Source organism: Crocuta crocuta, unplaced genomic scaffold (assembly GCF_008692635.1).
Source record: "Crocuta crocuta isolate KB4526 unplaced genomic scaffold, BGI_CrCroc_1.0 scaffold15, whole genome shotgun sequence".
Taxonomy (NCBI): domain Eukaryota; kingdom Metazoa; phylum Chordata; class Mammalia; order Carnivora; family Hyaenidae; genus Crocuta; species Crocuta crocuta.
In genome coordinates, this window is record NW_027530508.1 from 1,440,213 (window position 1) to 1,453,257 (window position 13,045).

At 54.0% G+C, this 13,045-nt stretch overlaps 2 protein-coding genes across 2 annotated transcripts in view; both read left to right on the top strand.

The window, feature by feature from the left end:
• ADAM33 (ADAM metallopeptidase domain 33) overlaps positions 1-4,340 on the top strand; it is an 18,324-nt gene extending 13,984 nt beyond the window's left edge. The window contains exons 14-24 of the mRNA XM_077767042.1: positions 53-230; positions 345-434; positions 675-870; positions 973-1,081; positions 1,175-1,373; positions 1,481-1,558; positions 1,638-1,746; positions 1,807-1,954; positions 3,194-3,285; positions 3,423-3,545; positions 3,798-4,340. Coding sequence (XP_077623168.1) covers positions 53-230; positions 345-434; positions 675-870; positions 973-1,081; positions 1,175-1,373; positions 1,481-1,558; positions 1,638-1,746; positions 1,807-1,954; positions 3,194-3,285; positions 3,423-3,508 — 1,285 coding nt within the window. The 3' untranslated portion in view covers positions 3,509-3,545; positions 3,798-4,340. The remainder of the gene's footprint in view (positions 1-52; positions 231-344; positions 435-674; positions 871-972; positions 1,082-1,174; positions 1,374-1,480; positions 1,559-1,637; positions 1,747-1,806; positions 1,955-3,193; positions 3,286-3,422; positions 3,546-3,797) is intronic.
• A 6,464-nt stretch (positions 4,341-10,804) lies between these two features.
• The window catches only part of GFRA4 (GDNF family receptor alpha 4), a 4,557-nt gene continuing 2,316 nt past the window's right edge, over positions 10,805-13,045 (top strand). The window contains exons 1-2 of the mRNA XM_077766882.1: positions 10,805-10,856; positions 12,761-13,045. Coding sequence (XP_077623008.1) covers positions 10,805-10,856; positions 12,761-13,045 — 337 coding nt within the window. The remainder of the gene's footprint in view (positions 10,857-12,760) is intronic.

Here is a 13,045-nt window from a genome sequence, read left to right on the forward strand (position 1 = left end):
GCAGGGGTGGGGGGGGCGGTGCCCCACGCCCGACCCCCTTGCCCTCCCGTAGGCACCCATTCCCGCGCGTGTTCAGCGCCTGCAGCCGGCGCCAGCTGCGCGCCTTCTTCCGCAAGGGGGGCGGTGCGTGTCTCAGCAACGCGCCGGACTCCGGGGTCCTCGTGCCGCGGGCGCGCTGCGGGAACGGCCTCGTGGAGGACGGCGAGGAGTGTGACTGCGGCCCCAGCCAGGTCAGGTCCGCGCGCCGGGTCCGCGGGGGCCGAGGTGGCGCCGCGCTCGCCCCCTCCCCCGGGGTCTGGGGCGCGGCGCGCTCACCTGGCCGCACACCCTCTCTCCGGCTCCAGGAGTGCGCGGACGCCTGCTGCCTAGCCCACAACTGCTCGCTGCGTGCGGGGGCCCAGTGCGCACACGGGGACTGCTGCGCGCGCTGCCAGGTGAGGGCGTGGGAGGCTCGGGGCGAGGGTTAGGGGGCGCTGGGGAGCCGGCTGTTGGTCTTGGCTGATGGGCGCCCTCCGGGCCGCTGGGGGGGGCTGGCTCTGCTCCGCGCGCGGGCCCGCCTGGCCCTCTTACTTGGTCCTCCAGCCTCTCTGAGCCGCGGTCTCGGCGTGGATCACTCACTGTCCGTTGTCTCGCTGTGCCTCGGCCGCCCTCCCTCCACCTGGTCACCTGAGTAGCTGAAGCCGGCTGGCGTGCCGTGCCGCCGAGCCGCTGGCGACTGTGACCTCCCAGAGTTCTGCACGGGCGCTTCCCCCTTCTGCCCCTCGGACATTTTCCTACTGGACGGCTCACCCTGCGCCAGCGGCCGGGGCTACTGCTGGGATGGCGCGTGTCCCACACTCGAGCAGCAGTGCCAGCAGCTCTGGGGGCCTGGTGAGACTACCCGAGTACCCGGCCCCAGCCTCGGGACTGCGCCTCCGCAGGGGAAGATGGGCGGGGGACTGAAGCCAGTGCGGTCCGCCCTTGCTTCCTCAGGCTCCAGCCCAGCCCCAGAGGCCTGTTTCCAGATCGTGAACTCGGCAGGAGACGCCCACGGAAACTGCGGGCGGGACGGCAAGGGTGGCTTCGTGCCTTGTGCGCAGAGGTGGGGAGCGGAGCCGAGTTAGAGGAAGCCGGGTAGTGCGTTGCGGAAGAAGGACGCTCTGGCCGTTCGGTCACCCTCCACTTTCGTCCTCAGGGATGCGCAGTGTGGGAAGCTGCAGTGCCTGGGCGGGGAGCAGCGCCCACTGGCACCACACACGGTCCCCGTGGACTCCACCGTTGAACTAGGCAGCAGTGAGGTGACATGCAAGGGTGTCTCTCTGCCGCCTGGTGGCCAGCTAGACCTGCGTGACTTGAGCCTGGTAGAGCCAGGGACCCAGTGTGGCCCTAGAATGGTGAGCCCTGTGAGCCCTGCACATCCACCCAAACCCTCCCTAATGCTGGAGTCCTGCAGGCCAAAACGTCACTCCCCCTCACTGCCTGGTGCACACACCGCCCATAGGTGTGCCAGGACGGGCGCTGTCAAAACACTACCTTCTGGGAGCTGGAGCGATGCCTGACAACCTGCCACGGCCATGGGGTGAGTGGCCAGAAAGGGGATGAGGGGGTGGCCTTGGGGTTCCTGATCCCATGGGGCCCTCCTTCTCTCTCCTCTGTAGGTTTGCAACAGTAACCATAACTGCCACTGTGCTCCCGGCTGGGCTCCGCCATTCTGCAGCAAGCCAGGGTTTGGTGGCAGTGTGGACAGTGGTCCTATACGGCCTGAAAGTGTGTCCATGGAGGGCGNGGGGCACCTGCTGAGGACTGAGCCTTACCCTTTGTCCACAGATCACAAGGCCTTCCTGCTGGCGGTGATCCTTAGCTTTCTGCTGCCTCTGCTCCCTGGGGCCGGCCTGGCCTGGTGCTGCTGCCGGCAGCCAAGATCCCGTCTCCAGCAATGCCTCTGGGGCTCAAGGAGGGATCCTGCATGCAGTGGGTAGGCTCTGAGTCCACCCCTGTGGTTCCTGCTCTGCAGAGCTCTGCTGGGTCTGGGGAAGCTGGGGTGGGGTCCTTAGACCTTCCTCCCAGGAGCCGAGAAGTGGGCAGAAGCAGTGGGAGGAAGCCCTGAGCAGGAGGCCACGATGGCCCCATTGGAGCCGATGGTGGGGATCCTGTGGGGCCCTCTACCCCTCCTCATTACTGTGGTTCAGCTCTTGTCCACCTGCCGTGTTTCTCCCACCCTAGACTGCCATTGTTCTACCAGCTTAGAATTCGGTTCTTGCTCCGCTGTGCCCTTCCAGACTTACCTAGCTTCCAAGCCACCTCTCCCACTTCCTCTGCTTGAATCTTTTCCATATGCCTTTAAGGTCCCCAAATGCTGGACCCGGCACACCCTTTTACTCCTTGCCGGTAGTTAGCTATGGCGCTGGCTGCCCTTGTGCCAAGGGCCTGTCCCTGACCCAGTTCTTCATAATCTGGGAGGAGGGTCACATAATACGGAAGCATGGTTGATTTGGGGCTGCCCCTTCAGTGGGGCGCTGGGCACATCTGACGCACTGGCCTTGGGAGTGCTCTGGGCAAGGTGCTGGAAGGAGCAGGGTTTGCATTAGAGATAGGGGCAGAGGGCATCCTAGACAGGGGCAGGGCACCAGCCAGGTCCCAGGCTCTGGGACGGCGTTGACACAAGGAGCAGTGATTGCAGGTCAGTGGGGGAGGGGCAAGGTGGCAGAGTTTGGTGTGTCGGCGTCAGGGGGTCTGGAGACGGTGGGGCACAACTGCATACCAGCACTAAAGCAGAGTCTTGTGGACGGCGGAGACTGTTTCGGAGCGATGGCAAAGGAAGTGGCAAGGCGCTGGGAGATGGGGCGTGAGGAGCCAAGTTCAGCTTGGAGCCACTGAGGGCAGCAGGGCTACCCAGTGACAAGGGACACAGGCATGGCTGCTCCTGGGTGGGGGGACGTCCAGCCCACTTTGGACGCTGAGTGATGCCAATATCTGGATGGTGCCAGGCTGCCGGGGTGATGGCAGAGCTAGAGAGAAATGTCAAGGCTAGAGAGAAGTGCCGGTGGCCCTGGGAGGGCAGGAGTCTGAGCCAGAGCCTGGCCCCAGGGGCCTCTCTCGGGAGGGAACAGGAAGGACCTGGAGGGAGTGACATGGACCAGAAGGCAGAACTCAGGCTGGGCGCACTGCTCATGACCACCGTTCCGCCCTCCCGCCCTCTTATCCCACTGCTTAGGCCCAAAGATGGCCCTCACCGGGACCGTCCCCCCAGGAGCATTCACGGCATGGAGTCAGGCCCAGCGGTCACTGAAGAGCCCGGACCCTGGGGTGAGTGAAGCACAGTAGGAGATGGGGAGGGAAGTGAAGGATGGGCTCTTGCCTTCTGCCTCCTTCTAGACAGGCCCCCCCTCTCCGTTTAGCACCCAGTCAGTCACCTTGAGGCCCCTGTCCCCACCCTGCTCCAGAGACTTCTGCCTGTAGTCACAACACTTGTCCTCCACCCATTGCTCCAGACCTTAAGAACTCTGCAGGAGCCCAAGAGCCACCTTGAGAAGCTTCTGTCCTGTTTCCCGGCCTGCAACCCCAAGGTAGGTAAAGACCCTCCCCACCTCATCCACACATCTCTATTGTCCCTCATCTGCTGTCCCCTACTCTGAGGTTTTTCAGTGTGGGTTATTATGCAAATGAGATGTGACCTTGTGGAAAAGCTATTGTCACGGAGGCCAGATGCTGGAAGCCCCTAGAGAGAGAAGTTGTATCTCCTTCGGGGTCATTAGTCCTCACTGAGAGAGGAAAGGGGATCGCAGCCCTCAGGGGTGACCTCTTCTCTTCACTTGCAGCAGGTCAAGTCCAGAAGCCAAGCTCCTGTCTCTGGTGAGAGAGGGGCTCCTGAGATGAGGATACTTACAGACAGGTGACTGCTGACAGCCACTCCAGGAACTTGGTCTCCCAGGGGCAGAGCCAGCAAATCGCACTTCCTGCACATTTGCAGCCTGCAAGTTTCTTCCGAGTTGAGCTCTGCCCCACCCACTCCAGGACCCCAGAGCCTTATGGGAAGGTGCCCAATGCTGTCCCCATGCCTTAGGGCTGCGGTATCCTGGTAGGGTACATATTCCAGCCCAAGAATCTGTCAGTCCAAAGAGCAAAGGTCATGTAGTCACTGACCTACTGTCACTGGGGGAGGGTCATTCTGGGCATTGGGAGAGGTCTCTATCCAGGGAGCCCAGGTGTCTCTGCTATATGCACTTTACCTCGACCCAGCTCTGCAGAATCCAGGGACTGCTGGGCCAGAAGCCTGGGATCCAGCAGGCTTACATTTCAGATTGAATCTACTTCCCTGGAACCTGGCCCCTGCAAAAAAAAAAAAAAAAAAGAAAAAGAAACGAAGTCCACAAAATCCTTGGGACTCTCCGCCTTCCCTTTTCCTGCCTTGTCCTCCAGACACTTCCTCAGCCTCACGCCTGTTATTGGTTGTCCACCTGAGGTTTTGGAGCAGTGTGGGTCTGCTGTAGCCCTCTCACTTTGGACATTACTCAGCCTCCCCTCCATTCCATGGAAGGGGACAGTGAGAGCTGTTTTAAGAAGGATACCAAAGTATAAGTCAGAAGAAAGATATGCTGACTTGAGCTTCTGAGTCTTTTCTGTATGTAAATTCAGCCCCATGGGGCTCCCTGAGGGTCCCAAGGAGTGGTGGCTGGTGGGTGGAGCCTCAGATGGCAGCCGTGGCCCCAGATATACTTGGGCATAGCATAGTGTTGCCTAGCTTGAATGATCCCTTTGCCCCCCCTCTTCTGTCTCCCTTGGAAATTCTCAAAAGTCACTCTCTCCCCATTCTTTATGAAAGAATTTCTGAGTGATCTTCTGTATCAGCCAGCTGCTGCTGCATAACAAAACCACCCCTGAAACACAGTAGCTTAAAACCACCAATTCTGTGAATTGGTAAATTAGGTTAAACTCAGCTGGTAGGTCAGTCGGGCTCATATGCTTGCAGTCATCTTCTGGCCAATTGGGCAATTCTGCCTCTGGGTTTGGCTGGCTATTGCCTAGAGTGATGAGGACAAATGGGCTATGTACCCATTTTCCAACAGACTAGCTCAGGCTTGTTCACATGACAGCTGGAGAGGGTTCTAAAGAGCAGGACCAGGATTAGGGTAAGGCAAGTGACGCACTTACCTTGAGCACACACACACACACACATACAAGGCAATAAAGATAAGTAATATTTTAATGCAGTCTTTTAAAGGATCAAAGTTAATGCCAAAAAGTCAACGATGAACAAAACATCAACATTTTAACTGAACATCAGATCAGTAACAATGTCATGTCAAGCCATGTTGGAACCTGAGGCAGAAGGAAAAGTCCATAATAGTGATCCTGTCTCACTCTAGTCCCAGCCCTGTTGGAAAGCAAGTGGAAGCTTGCAAGGCCTCTAGAAGATTCTATGACTGGCACACTTTCCTTCGCTAACACCCTATTGGCCCAAGCAAGTCACAGAGCCAGCCCAGGTTCCAGGAGTGGGGAGGCTAACTCTATCTCTTGCTGGCATAGCATCAGGAGCCTGTTTCAGAGGTCATGGAGACTTGGGGAATTTTTGCCACCAACCACCCCTTGCACTGGCAGCAGAGAAGAGGCAGCCCCAGAGGTTGAATGAGATGGTTTTCTAAAGCTGCCTTCTGTCTTAATTGTACCCACGGGGTTTCGATTCAGCCAGATGACCTGAGTAATGACATGGAGAGGTTAATGCCACTGAAAGAAGTTTTTATTACATACAGTTCCCAAGAGAAGGGCTCATACCATGCCACGCAGGATCACATGGGGAAGCATGAGGTTTGGTCAGGAGGCCAAAGCAGGAGTGAGGGGACAGCCTCGGAAGGGCAAGGTGGGGCAAGATAAATGGCTCAGGATTGGCCAGGTATGGGGTGTAGGGATGGTCTTTAACTGTCAGGTACCTGGCTCAGTGGTGATTTAGGGCAGGGCAAATATTGGCTTGGTAAGAACTAGAAAACAAGAGGCCCTTGTGGGTATGGGCTCAGAATTGGTTGCTCTGCACATGAAAGACATATTCACAGCCAAATCTTCATTAACTCTAGGAATTAGCCAGCCCAGGGAGGGGCAGTCTCTCCCCCAAACACCAAGCTCCTCCCCACCCAAGATGTCAAACTATCATAAAATACAAAAATAAAGAACATCATTAATACATCTCTTCACGATCTCACCCATCAGGGAGTATCTGGACCCCATGGGACTCCCACTCATATTTCATGTCTTGAAATGCCTAAAACTGCATGATAGAGAGAAAAATTGCATGATAAAAATGGAATGATCAAAAGTTGGATTTACCATCTTTTTATTTGGATTTACCAAAGTGGTACTTTGAGGGAAATTTTACAGCCACGGTATTTTTTATACAAGGAGAGCTAAAAGTCAGTGGGATAAAGCTCCAGTCAAGTTAAGAAGTTAGCCCAGGACTAGATGATTTTGCTGATGAATTCTACCAAACANCCCTCTCACTTTGGACATTACTCAGCCTCCCCTCCATTCCATGGAAGGGGACAGTGAGAGCTGTTTTAAGAAGGATACCAAAGTATAAGTCAGAAGAAAGATATGCTGACTTGAGCTTCTGAGTCTTTTCTGTACGTAAATTCAGCCCCATGGGGCTCCCTGAGGGTCCCAAGGAGTGGTGGCTGGTGGGTGGAGCCTCAGATGGCAGCCGTGGCCCCAGATATACCTGGGCATAGCATAGTGTTGCCTAGCTTGAATGATCCCTTTGCCCCCCCTCTTCTGTCTCCCTTGGAAATTCTCAAAAGTCACTCTCTCCCCATTCTTTATGAAAGAATTTCTGAGTGATCTTCTGTATCAGCCAGCTGCTGCTGCATAACAAAACCACCCCTGAAACACCGTAGCTTAAAACCACCAATTCTGTGAATTGGTAAATTAGGTTAAACTCAGCTGGTAGGTCAGTCGGGCTCATATGCTTGCAGTCATCTTCTGGCCAATTGGGCAATTCTGCCTCTGGGTTTGGCTGGCTATTGCCTAGAGTGATGAGGACAAATGGGCTATGTACCCATTTTCCAACAGACTAGCTCAGGCTTGTTCACATGACAGCTGGAGAGGGTTCTAAAGAGCAGGACCAGGATTAGGGTAAGGCAAGTGACGCACTTACCTTGAGCACACACACACACACACACACACACACACACACACACACACAAGGCAATCAAGATAAGTAATATTTTAATGCAGTCTTTTAAAGGATCAAAGTTAATGCCAAAAAGTCAACGATGAACAAAACATCAACATTTTAACTGAACATCAGATCAGTAACAATGTCATGTCAAGCCATGTTGGAACCTGAGGCAGAAGGAAAAGTCCATAATAGTGATCCTGTCTCACTCTAGTCCCAGCCCTGTTGGAAAGCAAGTGGAAGCTTGCAAGGCCTCTAGAAGATTCTATGACTGGCACACTTTACTTCACTAACACCCTATTGGCCCAAGCAAGTCACAGAGCCAGCCCAGGTTCCAGGAGTGGGGAGGCTAACTCTATCTCTTGCTGGCATAGCATCAGGAGCCTGTTTCAGAGGTCATGGAGACTTGGGGAATTTTTGCCACCAACCACCCCTTGCACTGGCAGCAGAGAAGAGGCAGCCCCAGAGGTTGAATGAGATGGTTTTCTAAAGCTGCCTTCTGTCTTAATTGTACCCATGGGGTTTCGATTCAGCCAGATGACCTGAGTAATGACATGGAGAGGTTAATGCCACTGAAAGAAGTTTTTATTACATACAGTTCCCAAGAGAAGGGCTCATACCATGCCACGCAGGATCACATGGGGAAGCATGAGGTTTGGTCAGGAGGCCAAAGCAGGAGTGAGGGGACAGCCTCGGAAGGGCAAGGTGGGGCAAGATAAATGGCTCAGGATTGGCCAGGTATGGGGTGTAGGGATGGTCTTTAACTGTCAGGTACCTGGCTCAGTGGTGATTTAGGGCAGGGCAAATATTGGCTTGGTAAGAACTAGAAAACAAGAGGCCCTTGTGGGTATGGGCTCAGAATTGGTTGCTCTGCACATGAAAGACATATTCACAGCCAAATCTTCATTAACTCTAGGAATTAGCCAGCCCAGGGAGGGGCAGTCTCTCCCCCAAACACCAAGCTCCTCCCCACCCAAGATGTCAAACTATCATAAAATACAAAAATAAAGAACATCATTAATACATCTCTTCACGATCTCACCCATCAGGGAGTATCTGGACCCCATGGGACTCCCACTCATATTTCATGTCTTGAAATGCCTAAAACTGCATGATAGAGAGAAAAATTGCATGATAAAAATGGAATGATCAAAAGTTGGATTTACCATCTTTTTATTTGGATTTACCAAAGTGGTACTTTGAGGGAAATTTTACAGCCACGGTATTTTTTATACAAGGAGAGCTAAAAGTCAGTGGGATAAAGCTCCAGTCAAGTTAAGAAGTTAGCCCAGGACTAGATGATTTTGCTGATGAATTCTACCAAACACTTATAGAAGAATTAATGCCAATCCTTTCCAAACTCTTCCAAAACACTCAAAGAGGAGGGGACACTCCCAAATTCATTTTAGGAAATCGGCATTGTCCTGGTAACAAAGCCAAAGAAGGACGATACAAGAAAACCAGAAAGCAATATCCCTGATGAATACAGATGCAGAAATTCTGAACAAAATATTAGAAAAGTGAATTCAACAGCACATTAAAAGGATCATACACCATGATCAAGTGATCTGAGATGTGAGGATGATTTAACATATGCAAATCAATAAATATGATACACCACATTAATAGGAAGATTTAAAAAATATGATCATCTCAATAGATGCAGAATAAGCATTTGACAAAGCACAGCATTCTTTCATTTAAACCCTCAGAAAATTGGGTATAGAAGGAGTATACCTCAACATAACAAAGGCCAGATATAACAAACCCACAGGTGACATATTCAGTGGTGATCCTGGAAAGCTTTCCCTCTAAGATCAGGAAGGAGATAAGGATACTTAACGCCAACCACTCTCTTTAAGCATAGTGCTGGAAGTGCTGCTCAGAGCACTTAGAAAAAAAAAAGGAATAAGAGACCTCCAAATCAGACAGGGAGAAGTAAAATTATCTTTGTTTGCAGACAACATGATTTTATTTTATTTTATTTTTTTAATTTTTTAATGTTTTTTAAATTTAGGTCTAGGAGAGAGAGAGAGACAGCTTGAGCAGGGGAGGGTCAGAGAGAGAGGGAGATACAGACTCTGAAATAGGCTCCAGGCTCTGAGCTGGCAGTCAGCACAGAGCCCGACGTGGGGCTCAAACCCACGAACCGTGAGATCATGACCTAAGCGAAAGTCGGATGCTTAACCGACTAAGCCACCCAGGCGCCCCTATTTTATTTATTTTTAAAGTTTATTTATTTATTTTGAGTGAGGGTATGAGCAGGAAGGGGCAGAGAGAGAGAGAGAGAGAGAGAACCCTAAGCGGGCTCAGAGCTGTCAGCACAGAGCCTAACTCAGGGCTCCATCCCACCACCTGAGTGAGATCTGAGATCTGTGAGATCATGATCTGAGCTGAAATTAAGAGTCAGAGGCTTAATCAACTGAGCCACCCAGGCTCCCCGACATGATTTTATATATAGAAAATCCTAAAGATTCCACCAAAAAAACCCCAAAGCTGTTAGGACTAATGAACAAATTCAGTATTACCACATTCAAAATCAACATACAAGGATCAGGTGTGTTTCTACACACAGACAAACCATCCTTAAGATAAATAAAACAATCCCATTTGCAACAGCATCAAAAAAATACTAAGGAATATATTTAACTAAGGAGGTAAGAGAACTGCACAATGAAAACAAGACTTTCATGATGGAAGCTGAATGACACACAAATAAATGGAAAGATCTTCTGTGCTCATGAATCAGAAGAATTGTTCAAGTGTCCATACCACCAAAGCCATCTATAGATTAGTGCAATCCCTACCAAAATTCCAATGGTATTTCTCACAGAAAAGAAAAGATGATATGAAAATTTGTATGGAACCACAAAAGATCCCAAAAAGACAAAGCAATTCCCATAAGGGTATATATAAGGGGAACACTACATTTTTGTTAGCAACCTTTCTTCAAGTCTAATGAGAGGGGTGCCTGGGTGGCTCAGTCGTTAAGGGTGGGATTTAGGCTCAGGTCATGATCTCACTGTTCCGTTTATGAGTTCAAGCCCCAGCTATCAGAGGACAGAGGAGAGCCTGCGTCGGTTCCTCTGTATGTCCCTCTCTGCCCCTCCCTCACTTGCCTGCGTGCCACTCTCTCCCTCTCTCAAAAATAAACTTAAAAAAAAAAAAATTAAAACTACGGGCACCTGGGTGGGTCAGTTGGTTAGGCATCCAACTGGTTCAGGTCACAATCTTGCGGTTCCTGAGTTTGAGCCCTACATTGGGCTTTCTGCTATCAGTGCAGAGCCTGCTTTGGATCTTCTGTCCACCCACGGCCCCCCCTCCCTGGTAGCGCTCTCTCCCTCTCCCTCTCTCTCTCTCAAACAAACATTAAAAACAATAGTTTGGTGTGAGAGAGACCAGGTCTCCTTAGGTTGTTGTGTGGGTGTTGCTGTGGGGGTGGGGGGACGTTCCACCTAGGCGCACATTCAGGTGCTGGGTTCAGTGGCTCCCGGACCTACCTGAGGGCACAGCTGGGGGCGGGGAGTCATTCCCGCTACAAAGGCTCCTCCCCACAGCAGTGTTCCCACCAAGCTGGGCTCAGGCGAGGCTGGAGGCGGCACCTCTTCCACTGGGAGTTGGCTTCCAGCTGCTTCCAGCCGTCCTCGCGGTTCGCCGCCCGCCATGGCCATCTGCTTGGCACCCACGCTGCTGCTGCTGCTGCTGCTGCTTCCGGGTGAGTGGCCACCTCCTCCCGCAGACCCCTGAACGCCCGAGCTCTCTGTCCGATCTTCAGGGACAGAGTGAGTGGACAAGAAGGTGATTCTGGAAAAAGCCAGAACCGCAGGAAAGGGCACCGACAAGACACCTGTGTACAGGGGTGCTCATGCGGACACCAGGCGGCCGCAGCGCGCCACTCACCTTCAGGTTCAACCCGCCCCCAAGTCCTGTCTTTGTATTCCTGCCCCAGACACTTGCTTGTTTCTGTTGAGTTCCCTCTCCCACCTCTTACCCTTTCCCCAATGCCTGCCTTTCAACTTCCATCCTGGAGCCTCACACTCAGTCCCTGCCTTGCATCTTCAGCTTCACACTCAGTCCCTGCCTTGCATCTTCAGGGTCTCCGTGCCTCGCATCTGCTGTTCCACCTGCTTGGCTTCCCCTTCCCCAGCTGGGGCATCGGGGAAGGAGGAGTGAGGTGGGGAGAATGGAATCTGGCAAAGGCTGAATGCAGATGAGATATTGGGGTTGAGATGCGCTTTTTGAGGGTAAAGATGAGGCAATGGTATTACTGGAAGAGGGAGACCATGACCTTAGGTGACACTAAGTGCTGTTGTGTGAGGCTGAGGCCTGGGGATGTGAGGGGCTTGGCTGGGAGAGGAAGGCAAAGTTTGGCTGCTGCTCCTGGCATCCTGGAGATGAGGGAAGGGGAGGGGAGGGGAGGAAACGGAGGAAGGGCTCCCTGCTCCCATCGACCCTCTCCACTTACTTACTAATTCTAAGCCCTCGGGAGCTGTTCTTCCTGCCTGCGGAGCAGACGTGCTGAAGCCACAGCAAGAATCACCGTGGCTCCCACCATCCGATCCGTGGATCCCGAATGAGGAGGCCAGTGCCAGATAGGGTCCTGCTCCCAGGCCTAAGGCCGCGGCCACCTCCCTCCCTCCAAACACCTGCCAGATGGATGTGGGGCCAGGCTGGAAATCTTCCCCTAGACCGATGTGGCTCCCAGGGGCTGAGAGCAACGTTCAGCACGGGCCGCCTGGTTTTTGGTGACTTGGGTCCTAGGAAGGGGCTGCCAAGTCCCGACCTCTGTGACCCTGGCTTGACCCCCAGCCGAGCGCCACCTGTCATGGCCTTGTGGCTCCAGACAGAGCTCTGTGGCCTGACAAGAGGGACTTCTCTGGATTCCACATCCTAGCAGCCAGGCCTAAGTGGGCCTTCCAGTGCCCAGAGCCCTTTCAGGGAAATCTCTCTTCTGCCTGGTGGGGGGTGGGGGTGGGGAGTGGAGGGGCTGGGGGAGGGCAGAGCCCCGATGGGCCAGCATGGGTTAGGTGGACGAGAAGGGAGCATCAGAAGGGAATGGCGGGGGGAGGCACCCCGGGTAACGCACAGAAGGAGGCATGAGAAGGTCTGGAAGGAGGGAGAACCAGACGCCTATAGACTCATTCAAAGGCTCTCCTTGGGGAAAGGAGCAGTAGAGGGAAAGGGAGGAAGCTCAGGTGTCTCGGAGTCTAAGAGGAGCAGCCACTGTCTTCAACGCCATTTCTGATAAATGTCCTTGAGCCAAGTCCCCAGGAAGTCTTGCTCGTTTCCAGTGTCAGGTAGACCCCCCTTTGAATGGGTGTGGCCATTCTGGGGAAGGAGTGGTGCCTGGGGAGGATGGGCTTCAGCGTCTGGGGGAAACCAGGCTGAGTCTTCGGGCGCCGCATCCATCACTGGCGTATTACAGGACTCCCCAGAGCCCACCGCCGCCCATCCCCGCGACAGAAGGCCGGTCAGTGCCAGGCGGTCACGCCTTCGAACCACACTCTGCCCCTTCGGGTTCCCGGCGCCCCGCATCCTCACGGGGCGTGGCCGGAGGGCGGAGGTGAAGCGTACTGGTAGTGGCTCAGCGAGAACCGCAGTTGTCCGCTCCGCCAGCAGGGTCGCCGAATTCGGCCGGACGGAACCGATGCCTGGATGCGGCCGAGGCGTGCACGGCTGATGCGCGGTGTCGGCGGCTGCGCACCGAGTACGTGGCGCAGTGCTTGGGTCGGGCCGCGGCCGGGGGCAGCCCCCAGGCCCGCTGCCGCCGCGCCCTGCGCCGCTTCTTCGCCCGCGGGCCGCCCGCTCTCACCCACGCGCTGCTCTTCTGCTCCTGCGTCAGCACCGCGTGCGCCGAGCGCCGGCGCCAGACCTTCGTGCCCGCCTGCGCCTTCTCGGGACCCG